Source organism: Protopterus annectens, chromosome 12.part0 (assembly GCF_019279795.1).
Source record: "Protopterus annectens isolate FY-2018-M chromosome 12.part0, PAN1.0, whole genome shotgun sequence".
NCBI lineage: Eukaryota > Metazoa > Chordata > Ceratodontiformes > Protopteridae > Protopterus > Protopterus annectens.
The window spans coordinates 116468416-116492462 of record NC_056746.1 but is presented as its reverse complement, the minus strand read 5'-3'; the positions used below and the strand labels follow the sequence as shown (position 1 = coordinate 116492462).

Below are 24047 nucleotides of genomic sequence, written 5' to 3'. Positions count from 1 at the left end.
TAAAAATAAAATACTATCTCTAATCCTAATCCCCCAGACACAAGCAATATAACCAACCATAAATATCTCAAGCTACTCACCATTAATGCCCACAGTCTAAAAAACAAAACAGCCCAGTTTCATGCCTGGCTATACCATAACCTACCAGACATAGTAGTTATCTCAGAGACATGGCTAAAACCCAAGATCTCTGACTCTGAAATCCTACCCCCTGGGTTTCAAACCCTCAGATACGACCGCCTAAATAGAAAAGGTACAGGAGTAGCCTTAATTTACTCTAGCCTACTCTCCATTACTCCCTACCAAACCCCCATTCCTCAGATCAACAATGCAGAACTTGTCATAGGTCTACTAAAAATGAATAACTATAAAAGCATTTGTATCATCATGGCCCTTTATATCCCCCCAGGAAACAATGCCACAACACTTGAAGAAATTCTTCTATGGGCCACAACTAATATTAAGCTTGAGACCTACATACTAGGGGACATGCACATATATTGGAACAACATTAATAACTGTAATCCATCCATATCTATCAATGTATTCAAATTCACTCAACTAACCAACTCCATTATTAGACCCAATAAAATCAACTCCCCAGGCTCCACTCTTGTCTGGATGCTAGACACCCACCCAAATAAAATCTCAAACACACACATCTTACCAGACTCCATTAGTGACCACCTGCCAGCTTTCATCCATTGAGCACCCCCCTCTATTCCTCACCTACACCAATATAACCACACACGAAACCTTACAAACTCTAACCCCAAAACTTTCTCTAATTCTCTCAAACAAACTGGAACAATCTAAAAACTCTTCCTCCAGACAACTTCCTCATAGAATTCTTCAACTCAACCTTCTTAAATACCCTGAACTCCCAAGCCCCACCAAGAACAAAAAGAATAAAGACCAACTCCGCCCCCATGGCTAACTAAAGATACTACAACATACTGGCTCATGGCTAACTAAAGATACTAAAAGACTTATACAACAAAGAGACAAGACCTGGAAACTTTACCATCGCAATAAGCAACCTGACACCCTTCTTAAATATAAACAACCATGCAACCTAGCTAAAAAACAAATTATGAATGACAAAAAATCATACTATATTAAACTCCAGTCTAACCACTCCAAAAATCCCAAACAGTTCTGGAACTCCATCAATTCTCTTCTCAACCCAGGTACCAGAAACAATCCTTGCCCTGACACCAGTAAATCTGATCCAGAAATAGCTGCTCTATTCAACTCCTTCTTTACCAATTCTATAGCAGAAGTCACCTAGATCTTCCCAAACTACAACCTCTCCCCCTCAACTCAACCCCTCTTCCCCAGCCTCTACTCAAACTTCCATCCCTAACCCTCCCTCCCACATTTCATCTCAAACCCATCTCTACCGCATACATAAAAAACTTCTGTCTAAACTAAAGCCATGCTCCAATGCCCCTGACACTATCACCTCACACTTTCTAAAAATTGCTGCAGATGGAATCGCCACCCCCATTAGCATTCTCATCAACAGATCCATACAGGAATCTTACATCCTCAAATTGTGGCATGCAGCCTTTATTCTATCCCTCCACAAAGGAGGTAAAAATAATAACATCTCAAACTTCCGACCTATAGCCATTCTCTCCCCAATTTCAAAAATTCTTGAAAAATGCATCCACCATGCCTTTCCTTACCAAAAAACAACTTATCACTCCAACACAACATGGTTTCCATCCTGGCCACAGTACAATAACTGCTCTTCTCTCTTTTCTGGACATAGCAAACCACGCCCGTGATTCTGGAGAAATTGTATCCGCAGTTCTTCCAGACCTCTCTAAGGCTTTTGACAGAGTTTCTCATACCGATCTCCTGAGCCACCTTTCTAAGCTTAATTTCTCTCAGAATAGCCTATTCTTGTTCAAAAGCTACTTGTCTGACAGATCTCAGGTCGTGAAATGGAGAAATGGCACCTCAGCCTTCCTACTTACCCCCACTGGGATACCCCAGGGATCCATACTCGGTCCAATGCTATTTAATACTTTATCAATGACTTCCATGCAGCCATTCCTAACACTAAGATCATACAATATGCAGATGACTCAACTTTAGTCTGCACCGCCTTTAACCTCCCCGAGTTCCAAACAAAAACTCAAACTGCCTTCTCAATCACCGAGAACTGGATGCTTCAAAAACACCTCTCTCTAAATGCCAACAAATCCAGAATTCTACTATTCTCTCTCTTAATAAAAACTCTTTCCAAATTATCAGCCATGCCAAATCCACCATAGAAGTCATTCCTTTTGCTAAACTTCTTGGGGTAACTATAGATGAACATTTAAAATTCGATACCCATATTCAGCAAAGTATTAAGAAAACACATCAAAAACTTGGCATGCTATACAGAAACTTCCACTTTCTCTCTCCTTCTACAAGACAAACCCTTGCTACTACCGTCACTATTGTATGGTGCTAATACTAACCAACCTGTCTTCCTCTATCTCTTCCAAAGTAGAAATCTGTTATAACAAAATTTCAAAATTTGCCACCAAATCCGAATACTCCTCCCACCACTGTACTGCTCTCCATCTGCTAAATTGGCTAGAACTCCCCAACTACCTTGACTACCTCCAACTCACTACAGCCCACAAGCTAATATTTAAACCAACTAAATGCCCGGCACTAACTAACATTTTACAATCATACACCCCACACAGAACTCTAAGATCTGCCCACCAAAATCTAATTACTGTCCACAAACTGAACCGTCCCGCTGGTCAGCTTTTCCTATCCTTTTCCTTAGCCAAAAAGTGAAACTCTCTCCCTCCTACTCTAAGAACTTTTGAAAACTTTGAACACTTTAAAACTCAGCTCCATTCCTACCTCTCCTCTAATTGGAAATGCAATTGCATTCTCCCTACCTAACTTACTAGTAACTCTACCCATAGCGATTTCCTGAACAACTGCCTCATTCTGAATATAATGTAATCTAACATCTATATCATGAATGTATATATTGTAAATAGTTTACTTTCTGCCTTTTATTCTCCCCTTTCTGGGAATGATTCTCATTACTGCCCTCATTCAGTTTTAGATGCTATGTAACCAATGTACAACTTGTCTCGAATTTCAAATGTATGTTTTGCAACCTTTTTTGTATTATATTTTGCTTATTTTTACTATGTAATGTGGAACTTTTCTCCCTAAGTCTCCACTGAAAACGGGCTCCCTGAGCCCAGTGGACCTCCCCGGTCATCAAACTTGAAATAAATAAATAAATAAAAATATTTAGTTCCCCAGCTCATTAATACTTCTTCTACAATACTACCCCTCTTAAAGGGTAACCTCTATTTCAAACATACCCATAATTACCCATAATTTTAATTATTCAGAAGACATCATAGCTGTTTGAACTAGCTGTTCCTTAAATATATTATGTTTCATATGCATAGGATGGTTACTGTGAAAATCCAGGTAATTATTCGAAAATATTTCCTTTCTATAAATCTTAGATGCAAAACTACTCATCTGTATCTTTATACAAAGTAATATCTAAATAATTAATAATAGTATCTGTTTCTGTTGAAGTAAACTCAAAACATGAACTAATACTATTCAAATAATCAAGAAATTGAACTGGTATATGCATGGTTTCCTTCCACAAAATAAAAATATCATCCAAAAACCAAAAATAAGAAAACCAATATTGATAATAATTAGATCCAAAAACATTCCCAGGCATAGAGTAGTAATAAATGGGTTCACAGCTAGCACCCATTGCCACACCTTTAATTTGTTCCACTTCAAAGGTGAAACAATTGTTCAAGAATATGAATTCCATAATCATCATCATAAAATTAATCATCACCTCACTAAAGTTAGTAAGAATACAAAGTGCATCATAACACAACTGTAACCCTTCTTGGTGGGGAATAGATGCAAGTAAATCAACCACATCAACTGTTGAAAAACAACAATTGTCACTATACCAGTTTTTATGTATTTTGGATAGAAAATCCCAAAAGTCTTTTTGTAAATGGAATCTACACAATTCTTAAGGGGTCTATCAATAAAGCCCCCCCCCAAGGGGTGGGTGGAACTGTTGTGTACTGAGATTATAACTCTAAATGGCGGTTGTTCTATATCCTTGTGGACTTTCGGAACACCAAAAACCACCGAGATCAAGGCATGTTCAGTTTTCAAAAAACTAAATAAATATTCTGAAATAACCCCTTGTAGTAAGGAATACTCTAGGAAATACTGAATTTTCTCATGTGCCAAAAATACTTTATTCCTCAAAGCTTCCTGGTACCTAGTGGTGTCATGAAATAATGTTAATAGACAATTAACATAATCCATCTTGTCATAAATTACAGTCCCCCCTCCCTTGTCCAGCTTCATAATTCTTAAAGTTTCATTCTTTCTAAATTCTTGCATTAATAAAATGTTTTCCTTATTTAAATTAAAAAAATTATTTCTGTTAGTAGATAAAGCCCTTTGTAATTCTGGCAAGCATGATTCCTGATAAGCCAAAATTAGGGGATGTAAATGGGGCTTAAAACAACTTTTTCTTAAAAGGCAATTCATTTACAATAATAGAATTCACATTAGGTTGTTCTTTAAATATTTATTGAAGATTTAGCTTTCTAATAAAAAGCTTAAATTACATAATAACATCAACAATGCCCTTTCAAAGAAGGTACAAATTTAAAACCTTTTTTTATAAAGAGTGAAATATATTTCATTTATGTTCAAATGTGTATAATTAAAAATATTAAAATCTTGGTAAGTGTTCAACTTACCACCATAAGCTGTCACAATTTCATTATTTAACCTAATATCCGAATGTTGTGCCACACGCAATTCCTCCAGGTTTTCCCTTTGCCCCTGCCCTTCACTCCTTTCGGAGTGTGGCCTTGAGCTAAAACACACATTTTTTTTGCTTATTTCTATTTTCAATCTCGCAGATCTCCTGAGAGGTGGATAATGGGCTTCATAATCTTCTGCTGTATCACTATTTACATCAGACGCCTGATAAACACTTGTATGAGAACCAAAATGCTCGTCATTTGACCTTTTTTGTTCCCTATCTGTAACATTAACAAAATAGGACTCTGATATCAGGTAAACCTTTTTTTTACAATAATCATTTTCATCTCAAACCATTTTCTTACATTTATGTTCTAAATTATTCATCACATTCAGTTTAATTCTCTTGAAAATATTGTCATATCTAGGTATGTTAGACTCGAATTACAAATTATCCATAAGTTCCACATTTAATTTTTCCAAGACCTCCAATAACATATTAATATGGGCATTGCTAACTTTAATAATAAATAACATTAAATTGAACCAAAACCTGTCAAACAGTTCAACAGTTTCAGCATCACACATCTTCAACCCATTTGGAAATTTAAAAACCCTTAACCCCTTAGGCACCCGTTTATTTTTCAGACTCTCATTAAGATACAGATTATCGCACTGCAAATTGCGTACATTAAACAGTTTACTCTCCAGTTCAGTCATTTTGGTCTGAAAGGTCTTCAGAGCCTGCCTTTGTGAAGTAGTTGTGTCCTGAGGTTGAAACGACACTTCCCTATGTATCCAGTCTCTAAAAAACTGTTTCATCACCATTTCGTTGGTCCATTTCCTGCTGTGATGACTAGTCCGTTTACGTTTGGATCATCTCTGAAAAGTTGCCTTGATTTGCAAGTCTCGCAGGTAAACTATTAACATGGTATGTGGTATTTTTTTACAGCTATAGAGTAGAGATCTCAGCTGAGTGACAAAGCTAAGACCTCCAGCACCCTCTCTGTCCAACCAGTGTTTGTGTCCCTGCCCAAGTAGCTGACACACACACTCTTTGAGGTTTGATTTACACACATACAGACCTGGGAAAGGCTGGGACAGGTTTACTAACTATGCCCCCTTCTGCCTGACTATAAAGTAGTTATCATGCCACCAGTCAACTCCTTACCAGCTACTTTAAGGCCCTTAAAGGGTGTCCAATCTTACTGTGTAATATTAACACAAATGGTAGTCTGCCCAAAGCAAGGCTATTAGGAGTGGCCCACACTGTCACCAAATAAATATGCAAGTACTAAATATTTCTACACAGATCAGTCACAATGAAAGGTTTAAAAATATATTTAATAATAAATGATAAAAGAACAAGACAATACTATATATATATATATATATATATATATATACATATATATATATATATATACATATATATATATATATATATATATATATATATATATATATATATCTTACAGGAAATATTTAAAAACAACATTGTAAGACAGTCTCAAATAAATAAATATATCTAAACTAAGCTTCAGTATAATCCTGACTGAATCTAAGTGAATTGCTATAGTCTAAAAACTTACTAATAGAGCAAGGTAGACGTGGTGAATGGATCTTCTAGCTGTTGTCAGGTCCAAGATCAAACTAGAATGTTCTGTCCCACTAAAAGACTTCAGAAAATAATATTGCAAATATTACTGCTGGGATAGCTTGCAGAATGACATAATTTCTTGTCATCTGACTGCTAGTTCCTAGACCAAACAACTACATGTAAAAATATATAGACAAGGGCTTCTTCTCAGATCTGTGGCAGATACTAGAAGTCATAAAACAATTGCATTCCTTCATTATTTCAAGACTAGTAATTAATTCACCCTAAAGACAACACAGAAAGTTTCCTAGTACAGACATTACTTCTCTTGCTGCACTGAAAACTGAAAGATACTATTTTTTATGGCCTAGCCATAAAGTAATTTAATTTGAGTTGTTTTCTAAAATTTACTAGACTGAGGTTAACTTCCTGTATCCCAGTTTCCACTGTTAAAAATATATACATTTAAACAGTTACAATAGTGCATGTACATTTCTGTTCTCTTCCAGTAGGACTCAATGTGGTTACATTTCAAACAGCACTTTGCAAACAACTTTTCAACACACACGTCTGTACAAGCAGTTTGACATACACACTCCATACCGTTCTAATACATTTGTAACACAAGCATCCTGTATAAATCATTTCAATATTCACCAATGACTAATAATTATGTACAAAACTCCAGCTAGCTGGGCTTGCAGTATCTCCTTTTGTCACAGGAAGCATACAAAGTACAACAGTCACCAAATATGGTACAAATGGAAAACAATGATCAATGAAGTTAAAATAAAGGGAAACTAAAATGAAATATAGAAAAGTGTATTGTATGTTCATACAGTGGATAAGGTGAAGGGGTAAAAAAGTCTCAAGTATGATGTCTGTAAGACTTGTCTATGTTATGAGCTTGCAGTTACATAACACACAAAAAGTACAGTTTTGTACCTACCATAAATGTAGATGTCCGATAGGTATGCATCTGCAGTCATAACATATGGGTTGTCCTGCCTCAGGCAGCCCTTCGGTCGGCCGGATTCCAAAGTCTGGGTCTGGCCTCGGCTGATGTCGCACTTCACCCGACGTCATAGCTCCTGGGGTATAAAGGCATCAGCTGACGCCATTTTCCTCAGTGTTTCTTGCCCCAGATGCCAGGTGCCCTCTAGGAAGGCTAAAATTTGTATAAAAGTAGAAAATTCCAAACAGTAGAAATCAAAAAGTATATATATATATATATATATATATATATATATATATACATACAAACAAATACACCATAATAGATTCCCCCAGCTAGCTAAGAGAGGGGTAAGTACCCTAGGAATACCACAGAGGGGAAGGAGGGTGGGTAATCCTGACTGCAGATGCATACCTATCGGACATCTACATTTATGGTAGGTACAAAACTGTACTATGTCCTTCCAGGATGCATCTGCAGTCATAACATATGGGTAGAATACCATAGCCAAACTGGGGGAGGAGGCACTAAGATAATGATGGTGTAGTTAAGATCCCTTGTAAAACTGCAGTTGCAAAACCTGCTCAAGATCTGGAGTATAAAAGAAGGCTGTAATGCTTGGCAAATGTATGCACAGAGCTCCAAGTAGCAGCTTCTAAAATGTCCTTGGTAGCCACTCCTCGTAGAAAGCTGTAGTGGTGGCTGTAGCTCTTGTGGAGTGAGGCCTGATATTTTCAGGAGTTGTCTTTCCATGAAATGAGTAGCAGAATCAAATGCAATTTCCTATCCATTTTGAGATTGTCTGTTTTGAAATTGCTTTTCCTTGCACTCCTGTTGCATATGCTACCAGAAGCTGGTCAGTTTTTCTGCTGGCCTTAGTTCTGTCCAGATAGTAGCGCAGTTGTCTGTGTACATCCAAGGTGTGTAGTAGTTTTTCCCCCCTGTTCTGTGGGTTAGGGAAGAATGTAGGTAAATGAATAGCTTGGTTCAAGGATACCCTGGATACCACCTTGGCATGAAAGTTGGATTGGTTCTCAGAGACACTCTATCCTGGTGAAAGATAAGGAAAGGCTGCACTGCCATTAATGCCTGTAACTCGGAGACCCTTCTTGCTGAAGTGATTGCTAGCAGGAAGGCAGTTTTCCAAGATAAGAACTGTAAGTCTGCTGTTGCTGCTGGTTCAAAAGGGGGAAGTGTTAATTTTTCTAGTACAAAATTGAGATCCCATGCAGGTAGAGGTGGTTTCCTTGGAGGTTTTACATTTTTGATCCCTCTCAAAAATTGTCTGAGGAGAGGATGAGAGAAGACAGGAGGATCCATGTTGTACTCTGCTGAGATTGCTGATGCATGAATCTTAATGGAAGAATAGGACAGGCCATTGTGGAACAGTTCTGCTAAGTATTCTAGGATGTGTGCTAGGTTTGCCAGTGTGACATTTGTTCCCTTTGCTGCACACCAAATGAGGAATCTCTTCCATTTGGCTGAATATGTTTTCCTTGTGGAGGGTCTGCGAGCCTCCAGGATAATATCCTTAACCCTCTGAGATAAAACAGGTTGGTTTTGTTTTATGCAATTTTCCAAGCAGTTAGCTGCAGCGTTTTTAAGTTCGGATGCAGGGTCTTGTAGTTGTTCTGCGTTAGAAGTAAAGGGCATAGAGGTAGAGGCCATGAGTTCGTCCGAGACATGCTTCTCAGTAGCGGGTACCAATGCTGCCTTGGCCAGTCTGGAGCTATCAGAATTACCTTTGGCTGTTCCTCTCTGATCTTCAGTAGAACTTTGTACATCAATGGGAGAGGTGGAAAGGCATATACTGTCAGGGCCTTCCAGCTGAAAGAAAGGGAGTCCACCCTCCAGGCTTGTGGGTGGTATACTCTTGAGCAGAATTTCTTCAGTTGGTGGTTGAGTGGGGAGGCGAACAGGTCTATCTCTGGCATTCCCCATTTCTTTGTTATGGTTTTGAAGATATCTGGATGCAGCATCCATTCGTGAGCATCCGTGGTAGTTCTGCTTAAGCTGTCTGCTAGTGAATTCTCTTTTCCTGGTACGAATCTGGCCTGCAGTTGGATGTTGAGATTCAGGGCCAAGTTCCACAGGTCCATTGCCATCCGGCATAGAGGGTATGAATGTGTGCCTCCCGGTTTGTTGATGTACCACATGACTGTGGTATTGTCCGTCCTTATCAGCAGGGGTCCTTGATGGAGGAATGATTTGAATGCCTCGATTGCATGCTTCACTGCCAGCATCTCCTTTAGATTTATGTGTAGATTCAGCTGGTCTTGGGACCATAGGCCTTGGATACACTTGTCTTCCATGTGTGCCCCCCAGCCTAGGTCTGAGGCGTCCGTGGTGATGGTCTGCCTTGGATGTGGTTTGTGGAAAGGCAGTCCTCTGTTGATCTGGCAGGCCTGAGCCCACCACAGGAATTCTTTTTTCAGGCATGGAATGATTGGTATCAGGGCTTCTAGACTGTGCCTGTGTTGAGACCATACATTCCTTAGGTACCATTGTAATTTTCTCATATGCAGCCTGGCATGTGGGATCAAGATTATGCAGGATGCCATGTAACCCAGGGCCTGCAGGACTTTCCTTGCAGTAAGCTGAGTTTGTCTTGTTAATGCCATGAAGTAGACTGGTAGTTGCTTTTGTTTTTCTTCTGTGAGAAAAGCCATCTGAGTTATTGTGTCCAGTTCTGCACCCAAAAATGCTATCCTTTGGGATGGCACTAGTCTTGACTTTTGTATGTTGACTGTGTATCCCAAGGCTTGCAGCAGTTGTATGACATAGGCCAAATCCTTTATTATTTTTGTCTTGTTGTCCGCTTGTATTAGGCAGTCATCCAGGTATGGGTAGATTTGAATTCCCTGGAGCCTGCAATGTGCAATTACTGATGCCAGGCATTTCGTGAATACTCTGGGCGCAGTAGATAAGCCAAAGGGCAATGCTGAGAATTGATAATGCTCTGATCCTGCAAGAAATCTGAGGTGTCTTCTGCAATCTGGTCGTATAGGGACGTGCAGGTATGCCTCCTTGAGATCTAGATTCACCAGCCAAGACTCCTTGCCCAACATGGGAAGAAGTTGCTGTAGGGTCAGCATCTTGAATTTTGGAACAATGAGATATGTGTTCAGTGCGGACAAGTCTAGAATAGGCCTCCATTGGTTTTCTTTTCTTGGTACAAGGAATAGTCTGGAGTAAAATCCTTGGCCTTGTTCCACAGATGGTACCTTTTCTATTGCTCTCATCCTTAGTAAGCTGATGATTTGTTTTAGAGCCTCTGATTTCTGGCTTGGTGGAAGGTTTGGCATTCCTCTCTTTTTTGGTAGAGTGTGGAAGTGAAACCTGTAGCCTTTGTCTATAGTTTGTAAAGTCCATTTGTCTCCTGTAATGCAATGCCAGTTTTTTGAAAATAAAGCTAGCTTTCCGCCCAAGGGTGCTTCCAGTTGTTCCCTGGTAGGCGGAGTCAGAGCCAAGTTATTGTGTCTGTCCTGTGGAAGTGGTTGCAGTCGCAGCTGTGGCGGCACTTCTCTGGTTGGCAGGTTGCCACTGACGACCCCTGTAGGCACTCCTTGATTGACCTCTGCCTCTTGGGCGTCTATTTCTGCCTCTCTGTGCTCTGGAGGTGTCTGGAAAGGACCAATTATTTGAAGGCCAATTTCTGCTGAACCTAGGAGGTTGGACCTGCAGAAAATCCTTGACTGTTTGGACAGATTTTGCTTTTTCTTCCACTTTCTTTAGAACCTCCTGTGCAGGGGAGCCAAATAAACTTTGTTTCTCCATAGGGGCATCTAGGAGTTTAGACTTAACATGGTCTGGCAAGGATTGTTCTTTTAGCCAGGCATGCCTTCGAATCACTGCTCCAGTCATAGCTGATCTAAATGAAGCCTCCAGTGCATCATAGCCACATTTTAAGAAATGATTACTGACCTGCTGAGAGTTGTGTACCAAATCCTGAAGGGACTTACGGTCTAAAGGTTCAGGAGAGGACAGCTTTTTATTCAGCTGATCTAACAAAAATTCCTGGTATTGTATCATGTGAAATTGACAGTTTAAAGCCCTGGCAGAAAGAGTAGCAGATGTATAAACCTTTTTACCCCATCTCTCTAATGCTCTAGATTCTCTTTCAGAGGGTAGGGGGTTTTTGGCAGAGGCAGCTGCAACACCTTTAGGGCCCTGAGAAATGGTTTCTGGGTCTGCAGCATGGGCCTTATACAAGTGGAAGTGAGAATCCGGGACCCTGTAGTATCTGTCAGGCTTTGCAGGGGCCGGGGGAAGAGAATCAGGGGCAGTACTGGCATTACTGTATGCATCATCAACAACTGATAGTACAGGTGGTATGGCTAAAGGCCTATGCTGTGGTAAGTGTAAAAAAGTCCTTAGCCTTTTCCTAGAATCAGAAAAATCCTGACCCTGCCATTGGAAGTGTTCCCTCATTGAGTGTAGAGTTTCCCCAAATGAAAATTCTTCTGGAGGGGAGGCAGAAGGAATGGAGTCTTCTGCATCAGAATCCTCATAAGGTGAGTATGGTCCTTCCTGATGGTCAGATAAATCTGAACCATCTGAGGAATAGTCAGAGGAGAGAGGTTCAGGGGGTTCAGTCCTAGGCCTCTTTTCAGGAGGGGGTTGTGAGGCCCTGTCTGGGTGAGGTTGGGATCCCCTGATCAGAGAAATAAGGTCCTCAGCAAGGCTGAGAATCTGAGAACTTGAGGTAGGTCTGTGAGAGGGAGCTTTTGTGGGTAAGGCCTTGGAAAGTTTAGCTGCTTTAGCCCTGGAGAAGGCCTTGATAGACATAGAAGCAGGGGGTTTAGCTGCCCCACGTGCAGGAGTAGTGATGTCCAACGGTATGGTGTCGGACAAATCTTGTGTGCCTGCTTCTTCAGTAGGAATTTCTGTAGCCGACTCAGCCGGGGTCTGTGTGGCCTCGGTTGTCGGAGGCATGCTTTCGGCCGAAGGGAGAACCGAGGTCTTGGTTTCAGCCGAAAATGAGACACTCGCGGTAGGACTAACCGTGGTTTCAGCCGAAACCGTGGGCCGCGAGTGTCGGTCCTTTTCCTTGCGTTTTTTAGCTAAATGAGTAGTCAGAGTCTCCGACGGCATTTTATATGCAAAAGCGGAGCCAAAAAACTCTTCAGCAAACTCCGACCAACGTCTAAGTGTCCGTCGGTTGAAGGAAGCACAGGCTAAACAAGCTGATACGTTGTGGTCTGGGCCTAAGCAAGGAAGGCAGTAAGAGTGGAAATCCTTATGAGGTATTTGTTTCCCACAAGTTAAACAATTATTTACTTTGTCTGACATCGGCTGAGGCAAGAAAGAGTCCCCAACGGGGTACTTAGCTTTTTTAGAAGTCTTCGATAGCTGAAATCTCTGGATCTGAACGACCGGCACTTGCGAACAGCTTCTGCTTCGGGCACCGCGCAGCAAGAAAGACTGGGGAAAATGGCATCGGCTGATGCCTTTATACCCCAGGAGCTATGATGTCGGGTGAAGTGCGACATCAGCCGAGGCCAGACCCAGACTTTGGAATCCGGCCGACCGAAGGGCTGCCTGAGGCAGGACAACCCATATGTTATGACTGCAGATGCATCCTGGAAGGACATCTGAAGTATATGAAAATGTATGTAAAACAAACAAACATTTTACCCCAATTTCCTGTGGAGGATTTCTTTTTACGGTTGCACCAGCAAGGAGGAAATGTGCTAAAAGACAGACTGAACTAAAAAAGAGCAGACAGCTTGAATAATGAGCTGGAGAATTGGAGACCATAAAATGATAAAATAAAGCAGAACAAAACCACTGTGAAGAAGGACTGAATGCAAGTGTCCTGCAAATAAACAGGACATCTAAAAGTAATTTGCACATACGTGACATGCTGCACCAGTTCTGTGAAGGAGTCAAAGACCTGCAGGGGATTAGCTGGGTGATGTGCTCATCTGACACACCTTCTGTAGGTAGGACAGGTTGCAGAACTCTAAGTGGATTCATCTGTGTTGTTTGGAAAACTGCTTTTATTTAACAGAAGACAATGGATTGTTTTGTTTTTGCACAAATAAACATGGAAGGATGCAATGCACAGGATGCACAAATACACAAGGATTACAACAGTTACAGGAATGTCCAACTTAATCATCTTTATTAAAACTTGTGCATGAAGTTCTCCCATCATACCCATCAACTGTCCCTGATTTTCAGAAATTACCCTGATTTTTTACTCAAATTTTAGCTCTGTCCCTCTTAAACCCTTGCAACACTTGGATAAAAGGTAGTGAATTATACACGAGTAAATTATGACAATATTTATAGGTGTAGACTTCTTTTACTTCAGAAAATGTATATTAATTCACATTCTTGTTACTCTGTGTACATCTCTAGACAGTAGTACTAATATTTTAAAAGGTGTCCCTGATTGTTTCTGGATTTGTTCCTGTAATTCTGATGAGGTTTGTCCCAGATTCCTTTGAGAACTACATCTACCATTTTTTACCACAAGTTCCACATGCATTCATATCTCTAATGGGTTATATTTGATGTTAGTTTACATACTGCTTAGTTGCTATGAAGGTTTTGGAGTACATTTCAAGAAATAAAACAGCATGCATGCTCACCGTTTATCTGCTGATTCAGAAAATTGCACAGAGCTGATTGTATCCTTCCTCACTTGTATAATGGCACTGTGTAAGTAGCTCTGTAATAAGTTCTGGGCATAAGTTACACTATAACTAATTCCCTGCCAGCTTATATTATGAAGATGACCACTTTTTCAACAGTTAACTATAAAAAATATATTTTTTCTATTTACAGTTATGTGGACTGGACTTTTGGCTCTTTTTAGGCTTGACCCAAATGGTGTGTCTTTATAAATAAACTCTCCTTAACCAGAAACACTCCATATAATTGAACGTTCGTAATCTCGGACATGTTTTAACACCAGCAGAACTGATCAAAACTCATTTGATTTCTTCTGCCAGTGTTAAGTCTGTGCAAGATTGTGCACAGTGGGGAGAGGGGCAATTTGGCCATTGTAGACTGGAGTTGGTGTGTGTGTGTGTGTGTGTGTGTGTGTGTGTGTGTGTGTGTGTGTGTGTGTGTGTGTGTGTGTGTGTGTGTGTGTGTACTTCTGCATACAATAATGGGAAAAACAATGACTGTTTGAGCATACGATAGTAACAAAATAAAAACATTGACATGATACATATGAATAGTCAGCATACAAGCATATTACAATCATGATACTGTACATGCAACACAATGATATGAAAAATCATTCATGGCTAAAGCTGATTGACTATTTAAACAAAAAAGTTTTAGTCCCATAATATTTTATAACACTAGGACAATGCCGCTGTGTGATGGCATTATTCAAGTCATCATCTTCATTTAACAAAACGGTCACTTTGTTAACAATGAATTAGCAGCCATGCAGTAAAACCCTCACGCTGTTTTACTTCTTGAAGTATACAGCAAAGGATTTCCAGAAATGAAACACTTACATTTAGAAAGTTGTAAAATTATTATAAGCTGTTAAAATGTGACCCCTCCTTAACTATATAAATCTGCCGATGGGTTTGATTATCTTTTTCTTGTATTGCTGATGTAATCATTTGGTGACATGCCTGGTTAAAAATACAGTCATATCCAGAAAGTGCAATTAACAAAATTAGAAATCGCATCATTTTTTTCAGTGGTTATTTCTGTTCTAGATAATTCTCCTTTTACTTGTGAATCAAAAAACAAGGGCAAAAGTAGACCAAATCCTAAATTCCTTTCTTTTTGAAAAGATTCCTCTGCTTCGTCTTAAAGGAGATTATACCTATAAATAATGTATCCCACTGAAGATGTGAATATGGCAAGAACAGCATCCTATTATGTAGCTGTAGATGTGTCTAATGGAAAAGAGTTCAGTGATGGTATGACAACTGGAAAAGAAAGCATCTGGACATGGGGTACCTATGAAGATCCTGACAGAGTTCCATAAGGTACAAGATGGACATCTGTCATTCTTGGTTAGCATTTCCTGAGGACTACAGTGCATCAGATTGTGCACTTATAATTGTAGTACAGAAGATTAGTAATTACAAAGCAAAAAGTCTGAAACTGTAACGGATATATGATACAGTTAATGAAATAGCAAGAAGTATCCTAAGAACTAAACCAGTATGAGATGGAGAAAAGAGATTCTGCTGATAGAGATAACTGTGGTTAGGGATATAGATAATAGGCAAGAGGGGGCTGGACTTTATTGGAGAAAATTGGCAAAGGAGCCAAGACATTGGGAACAAACCACTAGAAAGGGAAAAGTAACACAGTGGGAAGAAGACAAGAATTTATTTGGACTCCAGGTTGCCTTCCCTATCAAGGATTGATATCAGAGTAGAGGCAAAAAGAAAGAAAGTACAGTTTTGTACCTACCATAAATGTAGATGTCCGAACAGGATAGCATCTGCAGTCCTTACAAATGGGTTGTCCTGTCGTCAGGCAGCCCTTCGGTCGGCCGGATTCCAAAGTCTGGGTCTGGCCTCGGCTGGTGTCGCACTTCACCCGACGTCATCTCTGCTGGTCTTCGGGTATAAAGGCATCAGCTGACGCCATTTTCCTCAGTGTTTCTTGCCCCAGATGCCAGTTGCCCTCTTGGTAAGCTAAATTTTTGGATAAATGCCAATGTTTCCAAAAAGTAGAAGGCAAACACAAAAAATAAGCATGTATGTACATATATACAAACAAATACACCATAAGAGATCCCCCCCCAGCTAGCTATTAGGTGGGTAAATACCCTAGGAGTACCACAGAGGGGAAGGAGGGAGGGTAATCCTGACTGCAGATGCTATCCTGTTCGGACATCTACATTTATGGTAGGTGCAAAACTGTACTATGTCCTTCAAGGATGCATCTGCAGTCCTTACAAATGGGTAGAATACCATAGCCAAACTAGGGGAGGAGGAAGAAGAATTATGGTGTAGTTAGGATCCCTTGCAAAACAGCAGTGGCAAACCCTGCTCTGGATCTAGAGTATAGAGGTAAGTTATAATGCTTGGCAAATGTATGCACGGACGTCCAAGTAGCCGCCTCAATAATGTCCTTGGTAGCCACTCCTCGTAAGAAAGCTGTGGTAGTGGCTGTAGCCCTTGTAGAATGAGGCCTTATGTTCTGTGGAATTTGCTTTCCATGGTAGGAGTAACAGAATCTTATGCAATTTCCTATCCACTTGGAGATTGTCTGTTTGGAAATTGCTTTTCCTTCCCTTCCTGTTGCATAAGCTACTAGAAGCTGGTCAGTTTTTCTATTGCCCTTGGTTCTGTCCAGGTAGTAGTGCAACTGTCTATGTACATCCAAGGTATGCAGCAGTCTTTCCCCCCTGTTCTGTGGATTGGGGAAGAAGGTAGGTAGGTGGATTGCCTGGTTTAGAGACACTCTGGATACCACCTTAGGCATAAATGTAGGATTAGTTCTCATGGACACTCTATCTTGATGGAAGATTAGGAAGGGTTGTACTGCCATTAAGGCCTGTAGTTCGAAACCCTTCTTGCTGAAGTAATTGCCAGTAGGAACGCAGTTTTCCAGGATAGGTGTTGAAGATCTGCTGTTGCTCCCGGTTGCACTGGAGGGAGTGTCAATTTTTCTAGCACAAAGTTCAAGTCCCATGCTGGTAATGGTGGTTTCCTAGGAGGTTTTACATTCTTGATTCCTCTGAGGAACTGCCTGAGTAGAGGATGTGAGAAGACAGGGGATCAAGCTGTATTCTGCAGAAATAGCTGATGCATGTATCTTGATGGAGGAATAGGACAGGCCTGTATGGAGAAGCTCTGCCAAATACTCCAGGATGTTGGCAATATCTATCTTTGACACATCTTTCCCTCTTTCAGTACTCCAAATGACAAACCTTTTCCATTTTCCTGCATAGTTCCTTCTTGTTGAAGGTCTGCGGGCCTCAAGGATAATGTCTTTAACCCTTTGGGATAAATCTGGGTTAGATGCTCCTATGTAATGTTCCAGGCAGTCAGTTGCAGAGTTTTCAGGTTGGATGCAGGATGTTGTAGTCGCTCTGAGTTAACATCAAAGGAATCAGGGGTAGTGTCTACGTTCCCCCCCGAGACATGCTCCTCAGCAATGGATACCAATGTTGTCTTGGCCAATTTGGAGCTATCAGTATTATCCTTGGACGTTCCTCTTTGATTTTCAGTAGTACCTTGTGCATCAAAGGAAGAGGTGGAAATGCATATGCTGTCAGGCCTTTCCAACTGAAGGATAGAGAGTCCACCTTCCAAGCAAGTGGGTGGTATGTCCTTGTGCAGAATTTCTTGAGCTGGTGATTGAGTGGGGATGCGAATAGGTCTATTTGTGGCATTCCCCATTTCTTTGTGATGGCCTTGAAGATGTCCGGGTGTAGCATCCATTCGTGAGCATCCGAGGTAGTTCTGCTTAACATGTCTGCTAGGATGTTTTCTTTTCCCGGTACAAATATTGCCTGTAACTGAATGTTGTAGCTCAGAGCCATATTCCATAGGTCCAGAGTCATTCGACATAGGGGGTATGAATGAGTGCCTCCCTGTTTGTTGATGTACCACATGACTGTGGTGTTGTCTGTCCTTATCATCAATTGGCCTTCTTTGAGGAATGGTCTGAAATTCTGGATTGCTAGTTTTACTGCCAGCATTTCTTTTTGATTTATGTGCAGGTGCAGCTGATCTGGAGTCCATAAGCCTTGAATGCATTTGTCCAACATGTGGGCCCCCCAACCTAGGTCTGAGGCGTCCGTTGTGATGGTTTGGCTTGCTTGATTGTTGTGGAAGGACAAACCTGGGTTTGCCTGGCATGCTTGAGCCCACCATAGGAATTCTTGTTTCAGGCATGGGATTAGTGGTATTTCGGTTTCTAAGCTGTGCCTGTGTTGAGACCATAAATTCTTTAGGTACCACTGTAGCTTTCTCATATGCAGTCTGGCATGGGGGACCAGGATTATGCAGGATGCCATGAAGCCCAAGGCCTGCAGTACTTTCCTTGCTGTTAGTTTGTTCTGCTTTGTTAATGCCAAGAAGTAAAGAGGAAGTTGTTCTTGTTTTTCTGCAGTTAGGAATGCCATCTGTTTTACTGTGTCCAATTCTGCACCCAAGAATGTTCTTGTTTGGGATGGTATCAGTCTTGACTTTTTAAATTGACTGTGTATCCCAGGGCTTGTAGTAAGCAAATGACTCTTTGTAAGTCTTGTGTCAGCTTGCTTTTGTTGTCCGCTTGTATCAGGCAGTCGTCCAGGTATGGGTAAATTTGGATTCCCTGTAGCCTGCAATGAGCGATTACTGATGCCAGGCATTTCGTGAACACTCTGGGCAGTAGATAAGCCAAAGGGCAATGCTGAGAATTGATAATGCTCTGATCCTGCAAGAAATCTGAGGTATCTTCTGCAATTTGGTCGTATGGGGACGTGCAGGTATGCCTCCTTGAGATCTAGAGTTACCAGCCAACACTCCTTGCCCAGCATGGGAAGAAGTTGCTGTAGGGTCAGCATTTTGAATTTTGGAACAATGATGAATGTGTTTAAAGCGGACAGGTCGAGAATAGGTCTCCAATTTTTCTCTTTTCTTGGTACTAGGAAAAGTCTGGAGTAAAATCCTTTGCCCTGTTCTGTAGGTGGTACCCTTTCCACAGCTCTCATCTTTGTTAATTGAGCTATTTGTTTTAGAGCTTCTGTCTTTTGATTTGGTGGTAGGTTTGGCATTCCACTTTTTACTGGTAAGGTGTGGAAATGAAACCTGTAGCCTTGGTCTATAGTTTGCAAAATCCACTTGTCTCTTGTGATATAGTGCCAGTTTTTTGAAAATAAGGCTAACTTTCCGCCTAAGGGTGCTGCTATTTGTTCCCTGGTAGGCGGTGTCAGAACCAAGTCACTGTGATTGTCCTGTTGCAGTGGTAGTGGTTGTGTCTGTGCCTCGTTGGTTATTGCCTTGCCACTGACGTCCTCTGTAGGCACCTCCTCTGGATTGATTTCTGCCTCTGGAACGTCTATTTCTGCCTCTCTGAGATTTAGAGGAGTCTGGAAAGGACCAATTTTTGGAAGGCCAGTTCCTGCTAAACCTTGGGGGCTGAACCTGTAAGAAATCTTTAACTGTTTGTACAGATTTTGCCTTCTCTTCCATTTTCTTCATTACTTGTTGGGCAGGAGGACCAAATAGACTGACCTTATCCATAGGAGCATGTAATAGCTTTGTTTTAACATGATCCGGCAAGATCTGCTCTTTCAACCATGCATGCCTTCTTATAACTGTGCCAGTCATGGCTGATCTAAATGAAGCCTCCAGTGCATCATAGCCACATTTTAAAGAATGGTTACTAACCTGCTGAATGTTATTCACCATTTCTAAAACATATTTCTTATCTAAGGAATCATCAGAGGACAGTTTCTTAGTTAATTGATCAAGCATAAACTCTTGGTATTGGATCATATGAAACTGACAGTTCAAAGCTCTAGCTGAGAGAGTAGCAGAGGTGTATACTTTTTTACCCCATCTCTCTAAGGACCTGGATTCCCTTTCAGAAGGGAGAGGGTTTTTCGCTGAGGTCGAGGCTACTGCCTTAGGCCCCTGGGAGATAGTCTCAGGATCTGCAAGAGGAGCCTTGTATAAGTGGTGATGAGTGTCCGGTACCCTGTAAAACCTATCGGACTTGGCAGGGGCTGGAGGTAAAGTATCAGGAGCAGTGCAAGCATCATTGAATGCATCATCCACAACAGGAAGAACTGGAGGTATAGCTAAGGGCCTATGTTGCGGTAAGTGTAGAAAGGTCCTAAGCCTTTTTCTTGAATCTGAGAAATCTTGTCCCTGCCATTGGAATTGCTCTCTCATGGCATGTAAGGTTTCCCCAAAGGAAAATTCCTCTGGTGGAGAGGCAGAAGGAATCAATTCCTCAGCATCGGAGTCTTCATAAGGAGAAAAAGGAGCCTCTGGATGGTCTGTATTGTCTGAATCATCAGAAGAGTCATCTGAGGACACTGGCTCAGGGGGCTCTGCTCTAGGTCTCTTTTCTGGAGGTTGAGAGGCCCTGTCTGGGTGAGATTGGGATCCCCTTATTAAAGAGATGAGATCCTCTGCCAGAGTAAGCATTTGGGAACTGGAGCTGGGCCTGTGAGAGGGGGGCTTAACAGGCACAGACTTAGCAGTTTTGGCTGCTTTAGCCCTGGCAAAGGCCTTTATAGACATGGCTGCAGGAGGCCTAGCAGCACCACGTGCTGGGGTAGAGACATCCAAAGGGATGGTGTCCGATAATTCTAGAGAAACCACATTAGTAGGCAAAATTTCAGAGGCCGATTCAACTAGGGTAGCAGGGGCCTCGGTAGTAGTCATGGATTCGGCTGAAGATTGACCCGTTTGCTCGGTTTCGGCCGAAACCGAGACACTCGCGGTTTGCTTAACCGTGGTTTCGGCCGAAACCGCGGACCGCGAGTGTCGGTCTTTTTCTTTGCGGTTCTTAACAATTTGAGAAGTTGGAGGATCCGACGGCATAATGTATGCAAAATCTGAGCCGAAAAACTGTTCAGCAAACTCCGACCGACGCCTAAGCGTTCGTCGGTTGAAGGAAGCACAGGCTAAACAGGCTGCTACATCGTGGTCTGGGCCTAAACAAGGTAAGCAGTAAGAGTGGAAATCTTTATGAGGTATTTGTTTCCCACAAGTTAAACAGTTATTCACTTTTTCTGACATCGGCTGAGGCAAGAAAGAGTCCCCAACGGGGTACTTAGCTTTTTAGAAGTCTTCGAAGTAGTATTCGGTAGTAGTAATCTCTGGATCTGACCGACCGGCACTTGCGAACAGCTTCTGCTTCGGCCACGCCGCAAGAAAGACTGAGGAAAATGGCGTCGGCTGATGCCTTTATACCCGAAGACCAGCAGAGATGACGTCGGGTGAAGTGCGACACCAGCCGAGGCCAGACCCAGACTTTGGAATCCGGCCAACCGAAGGGCTGCCTGACGACAGGACAACCCATTTGTAAGGACTGCAGATGCATCCTTGAAGGACATCTAGGAGGATCCTAAATGAAAGACCAGCACTGGTAGAGTTTTATAGAATCTACAACAGTAGCTGCTGCTAAAAAAGGAATAATTAGTAAAGCAAATAAAATATTACATGAAAATTATAAGAATCAATCAGAGGAGCTTAGAAAGGATTGGAAAGAGAGACTGGATAAGCAATTCACAAAGAGACAACGGGGATATATGTATCTCTCCCAAATATGCAACAAGGTCTAGAAGATTTAGGATCTTTGCTTGGAAGTGTTTACATAGGTATTTTTATACCCCAAGTAGACTCAAAAGAATTTTTCCTTGGGAGGACAGCAAATGTTGGAGGTGTGATGGGCAAGAAAGAGACAGCTGGGAACATATTTTTTGGGGGTGTAATGAGATGGCAGACTGTAGGGATTCCCTGCAGACTGCTCTGTCACAGATGCTGGGTGAAAGGACTGGATTGACTGGGGAGATTTTTATTTTTTTTTTTTTAATTATGATACAGAATTGGAATTGCCAAGACATAGTAAAGCCTCTCTAATTATGGTCACTGCCAAAAAAACAATTACTAGAAAATGGAAATGAAAATGTAGAGCAACTTTACTAAATGTAGAGCAACTTTACTAAATGTAGAACAACTTTACTAAATGTAGAACAACTTTACTAAATGTAGAACAACTTTACTAGAAGTAGTGAATACATTAAGAGAGAGAAAATAACTGGAATTGGATCTTTAGAAAAGAGAAGGAGCAAACTACATAGGAAAAAAATAGGAATTGTGGGAACAATATTGACAGAGAAGAAACCAGGTTTAAGAGGCAGGATCTGAATGAGCCATATGATGCTTAACTGACAATGACTGACAATGTATAATGTTTGCAGCTACAGTTGTTTCAATGGTGTCTGTGATATATAATGTTTGCTGTTTGTAACAAAAGTGGAGTCATTTTGGGTGTTTTTCATTTATATAAATGTATGATTGCCTGTGTCATATGTGAAAATTTAATAAATATGTTTTTTTTGGGGGGAAAAAAAGATGATATGTCTAATGAATCTTGTCAATGGTTGTGAATCCAGCTGTTACAATGTGAATTTGTGATGGAGACATTGATTTATTTGGCTAACTAAGCGTTGCAAGGTGAGACATGTGGCCAACCAAAACTGTACAGTAACACCAAATTTGTTTTTTCTCTCCTTTTGGTGTATTTTAAAATGAGCTGAAGAAACTAATAATAGGAGATACAAGTAATCTGTCCCCACTAACAAGATCATGCATTTATAAATTCCTGGATTCTGCTAACTGCTAACGCCCTAAAAGCTGGCTTCGGCACTATAAGCTGTGTTTGGTTTCTCAGAGCTCAGGGAATACATACATTACATTATTTTGCTGTTCTGACACCCCCCTCAAAAGGGGTTACTTACTTGACAGTATTTGAATGATGGCTGTGAAGACGAATCTCTCTCCTTGCTTTAGGCGGAACAGCTGCAGAATGAAGGAAAGAAAGCCGATGCAGCAAAGGATTGTACTCAGAATCATGGTGGCTTGAACTGCTTGAATGTATTCTGAAAAAAATCACATCATTTATTTTATTTTACTTTCAATGTGTTACCTGATAGCACTGATCCTCTTGGATCTACTTCACTCTTGACCTGGGAGTAAACACAAAATATACATGACATTACATACAAAGCAATGAATACATATCGTACATACAAGCTGAATACCACAGTTGGCTTGACGGTATAACGGCAATAGATAAATTATATTTTATAAAGAGTGACTGAAAGTAAAATACAATATACACATGCATTATATACAGAGTGGTATCAGAGCTGGCATCCTGAAGGCACAGTCAAAACAGTCACAGCAAGTTATGTAGACAGAAGAAGGGAATGAAGAAGTTAAGTGATATGACCGGACAGATAACAGTTGCCTTTTCCTAGAGTATCAAAATGTGGTTTTATTTGTGAAAATGAGTTAAGAGGAATGAAAAGAAGGGAGACATTCCCACAGTTGGGAACCAAGGACTGACAAAGTATGGTCCGTGCAGCAAATCCTAACTTGGGACGATACACGCTAATCATATACTTAAAAACTGATCTCCATCTACACGTTCCAAGATATGCAAGGGGTACCCCAGACACATATCCCAGCTTAATAAACTCTGTATTTTGTGATCAAATTATATAACTTGCTTGTTTTTCACTTCAGTGGTGGAAGACAGCCGAACATTTTCAGAAAGTCACAGGTTTAGTAACAAACAACGCTATCTTACCAGTACAAATTTTTATTCAAATAAAAAAAGGTTAATAACTCAAGACATTAGATCAAAATGTAGGCTTTAGTGTCAGAAACATTTTCTACTGAATAAATACTGACACAGAAGCTTGTATTTTTCATTAGCTAGAGCATTTACTACTTATATATCTCACAGACACTAACCTACTCGCAGCCACCCAACATGGTTTTCGGCCAGCACACAGCACAACAGCCTTACTGCCATTTATCAACACTGTATACAAAGCTCTTGATACAGGCCTACTAACATCAGTGATCCTACTAGACCTATCAAAAGCTTTTGATACAGTGTCCCACACAAAACTACTTTTACAACTTGAGACCGTAAACTGCTCCCCACACATCATCTTGGCTCCATAACTATCTAAACAACAAAAAACAGTCTGTTAGATGGCAAAGTAAGCAA

The 24047-nt window shown here is 40.9% G+C and overlaps 1 protein-coding gene across 1 annotated transcript in view; it reads right to left on the bottom strand.

Annotated features, from left to right (window-relative positions):
* The window catches only part of EMP2 (epithelial membrane protein 2), a 590980-nt gene that overhangs the window by 64272 nt on the left and 502661 nt on the right, over window positions 1-24047 (bottom strand). Inside the window, exon 5 of the mRNA XM_044089136.1 lies at window positions 22765-22905. Within this exon, the coding sequence (XP_043945071.1) occupies window positions 22765-22905 (141 nt within the window). The remainder of the gene's footprint in view (window positions 1-22764; window positions 22906-24047) is intronic.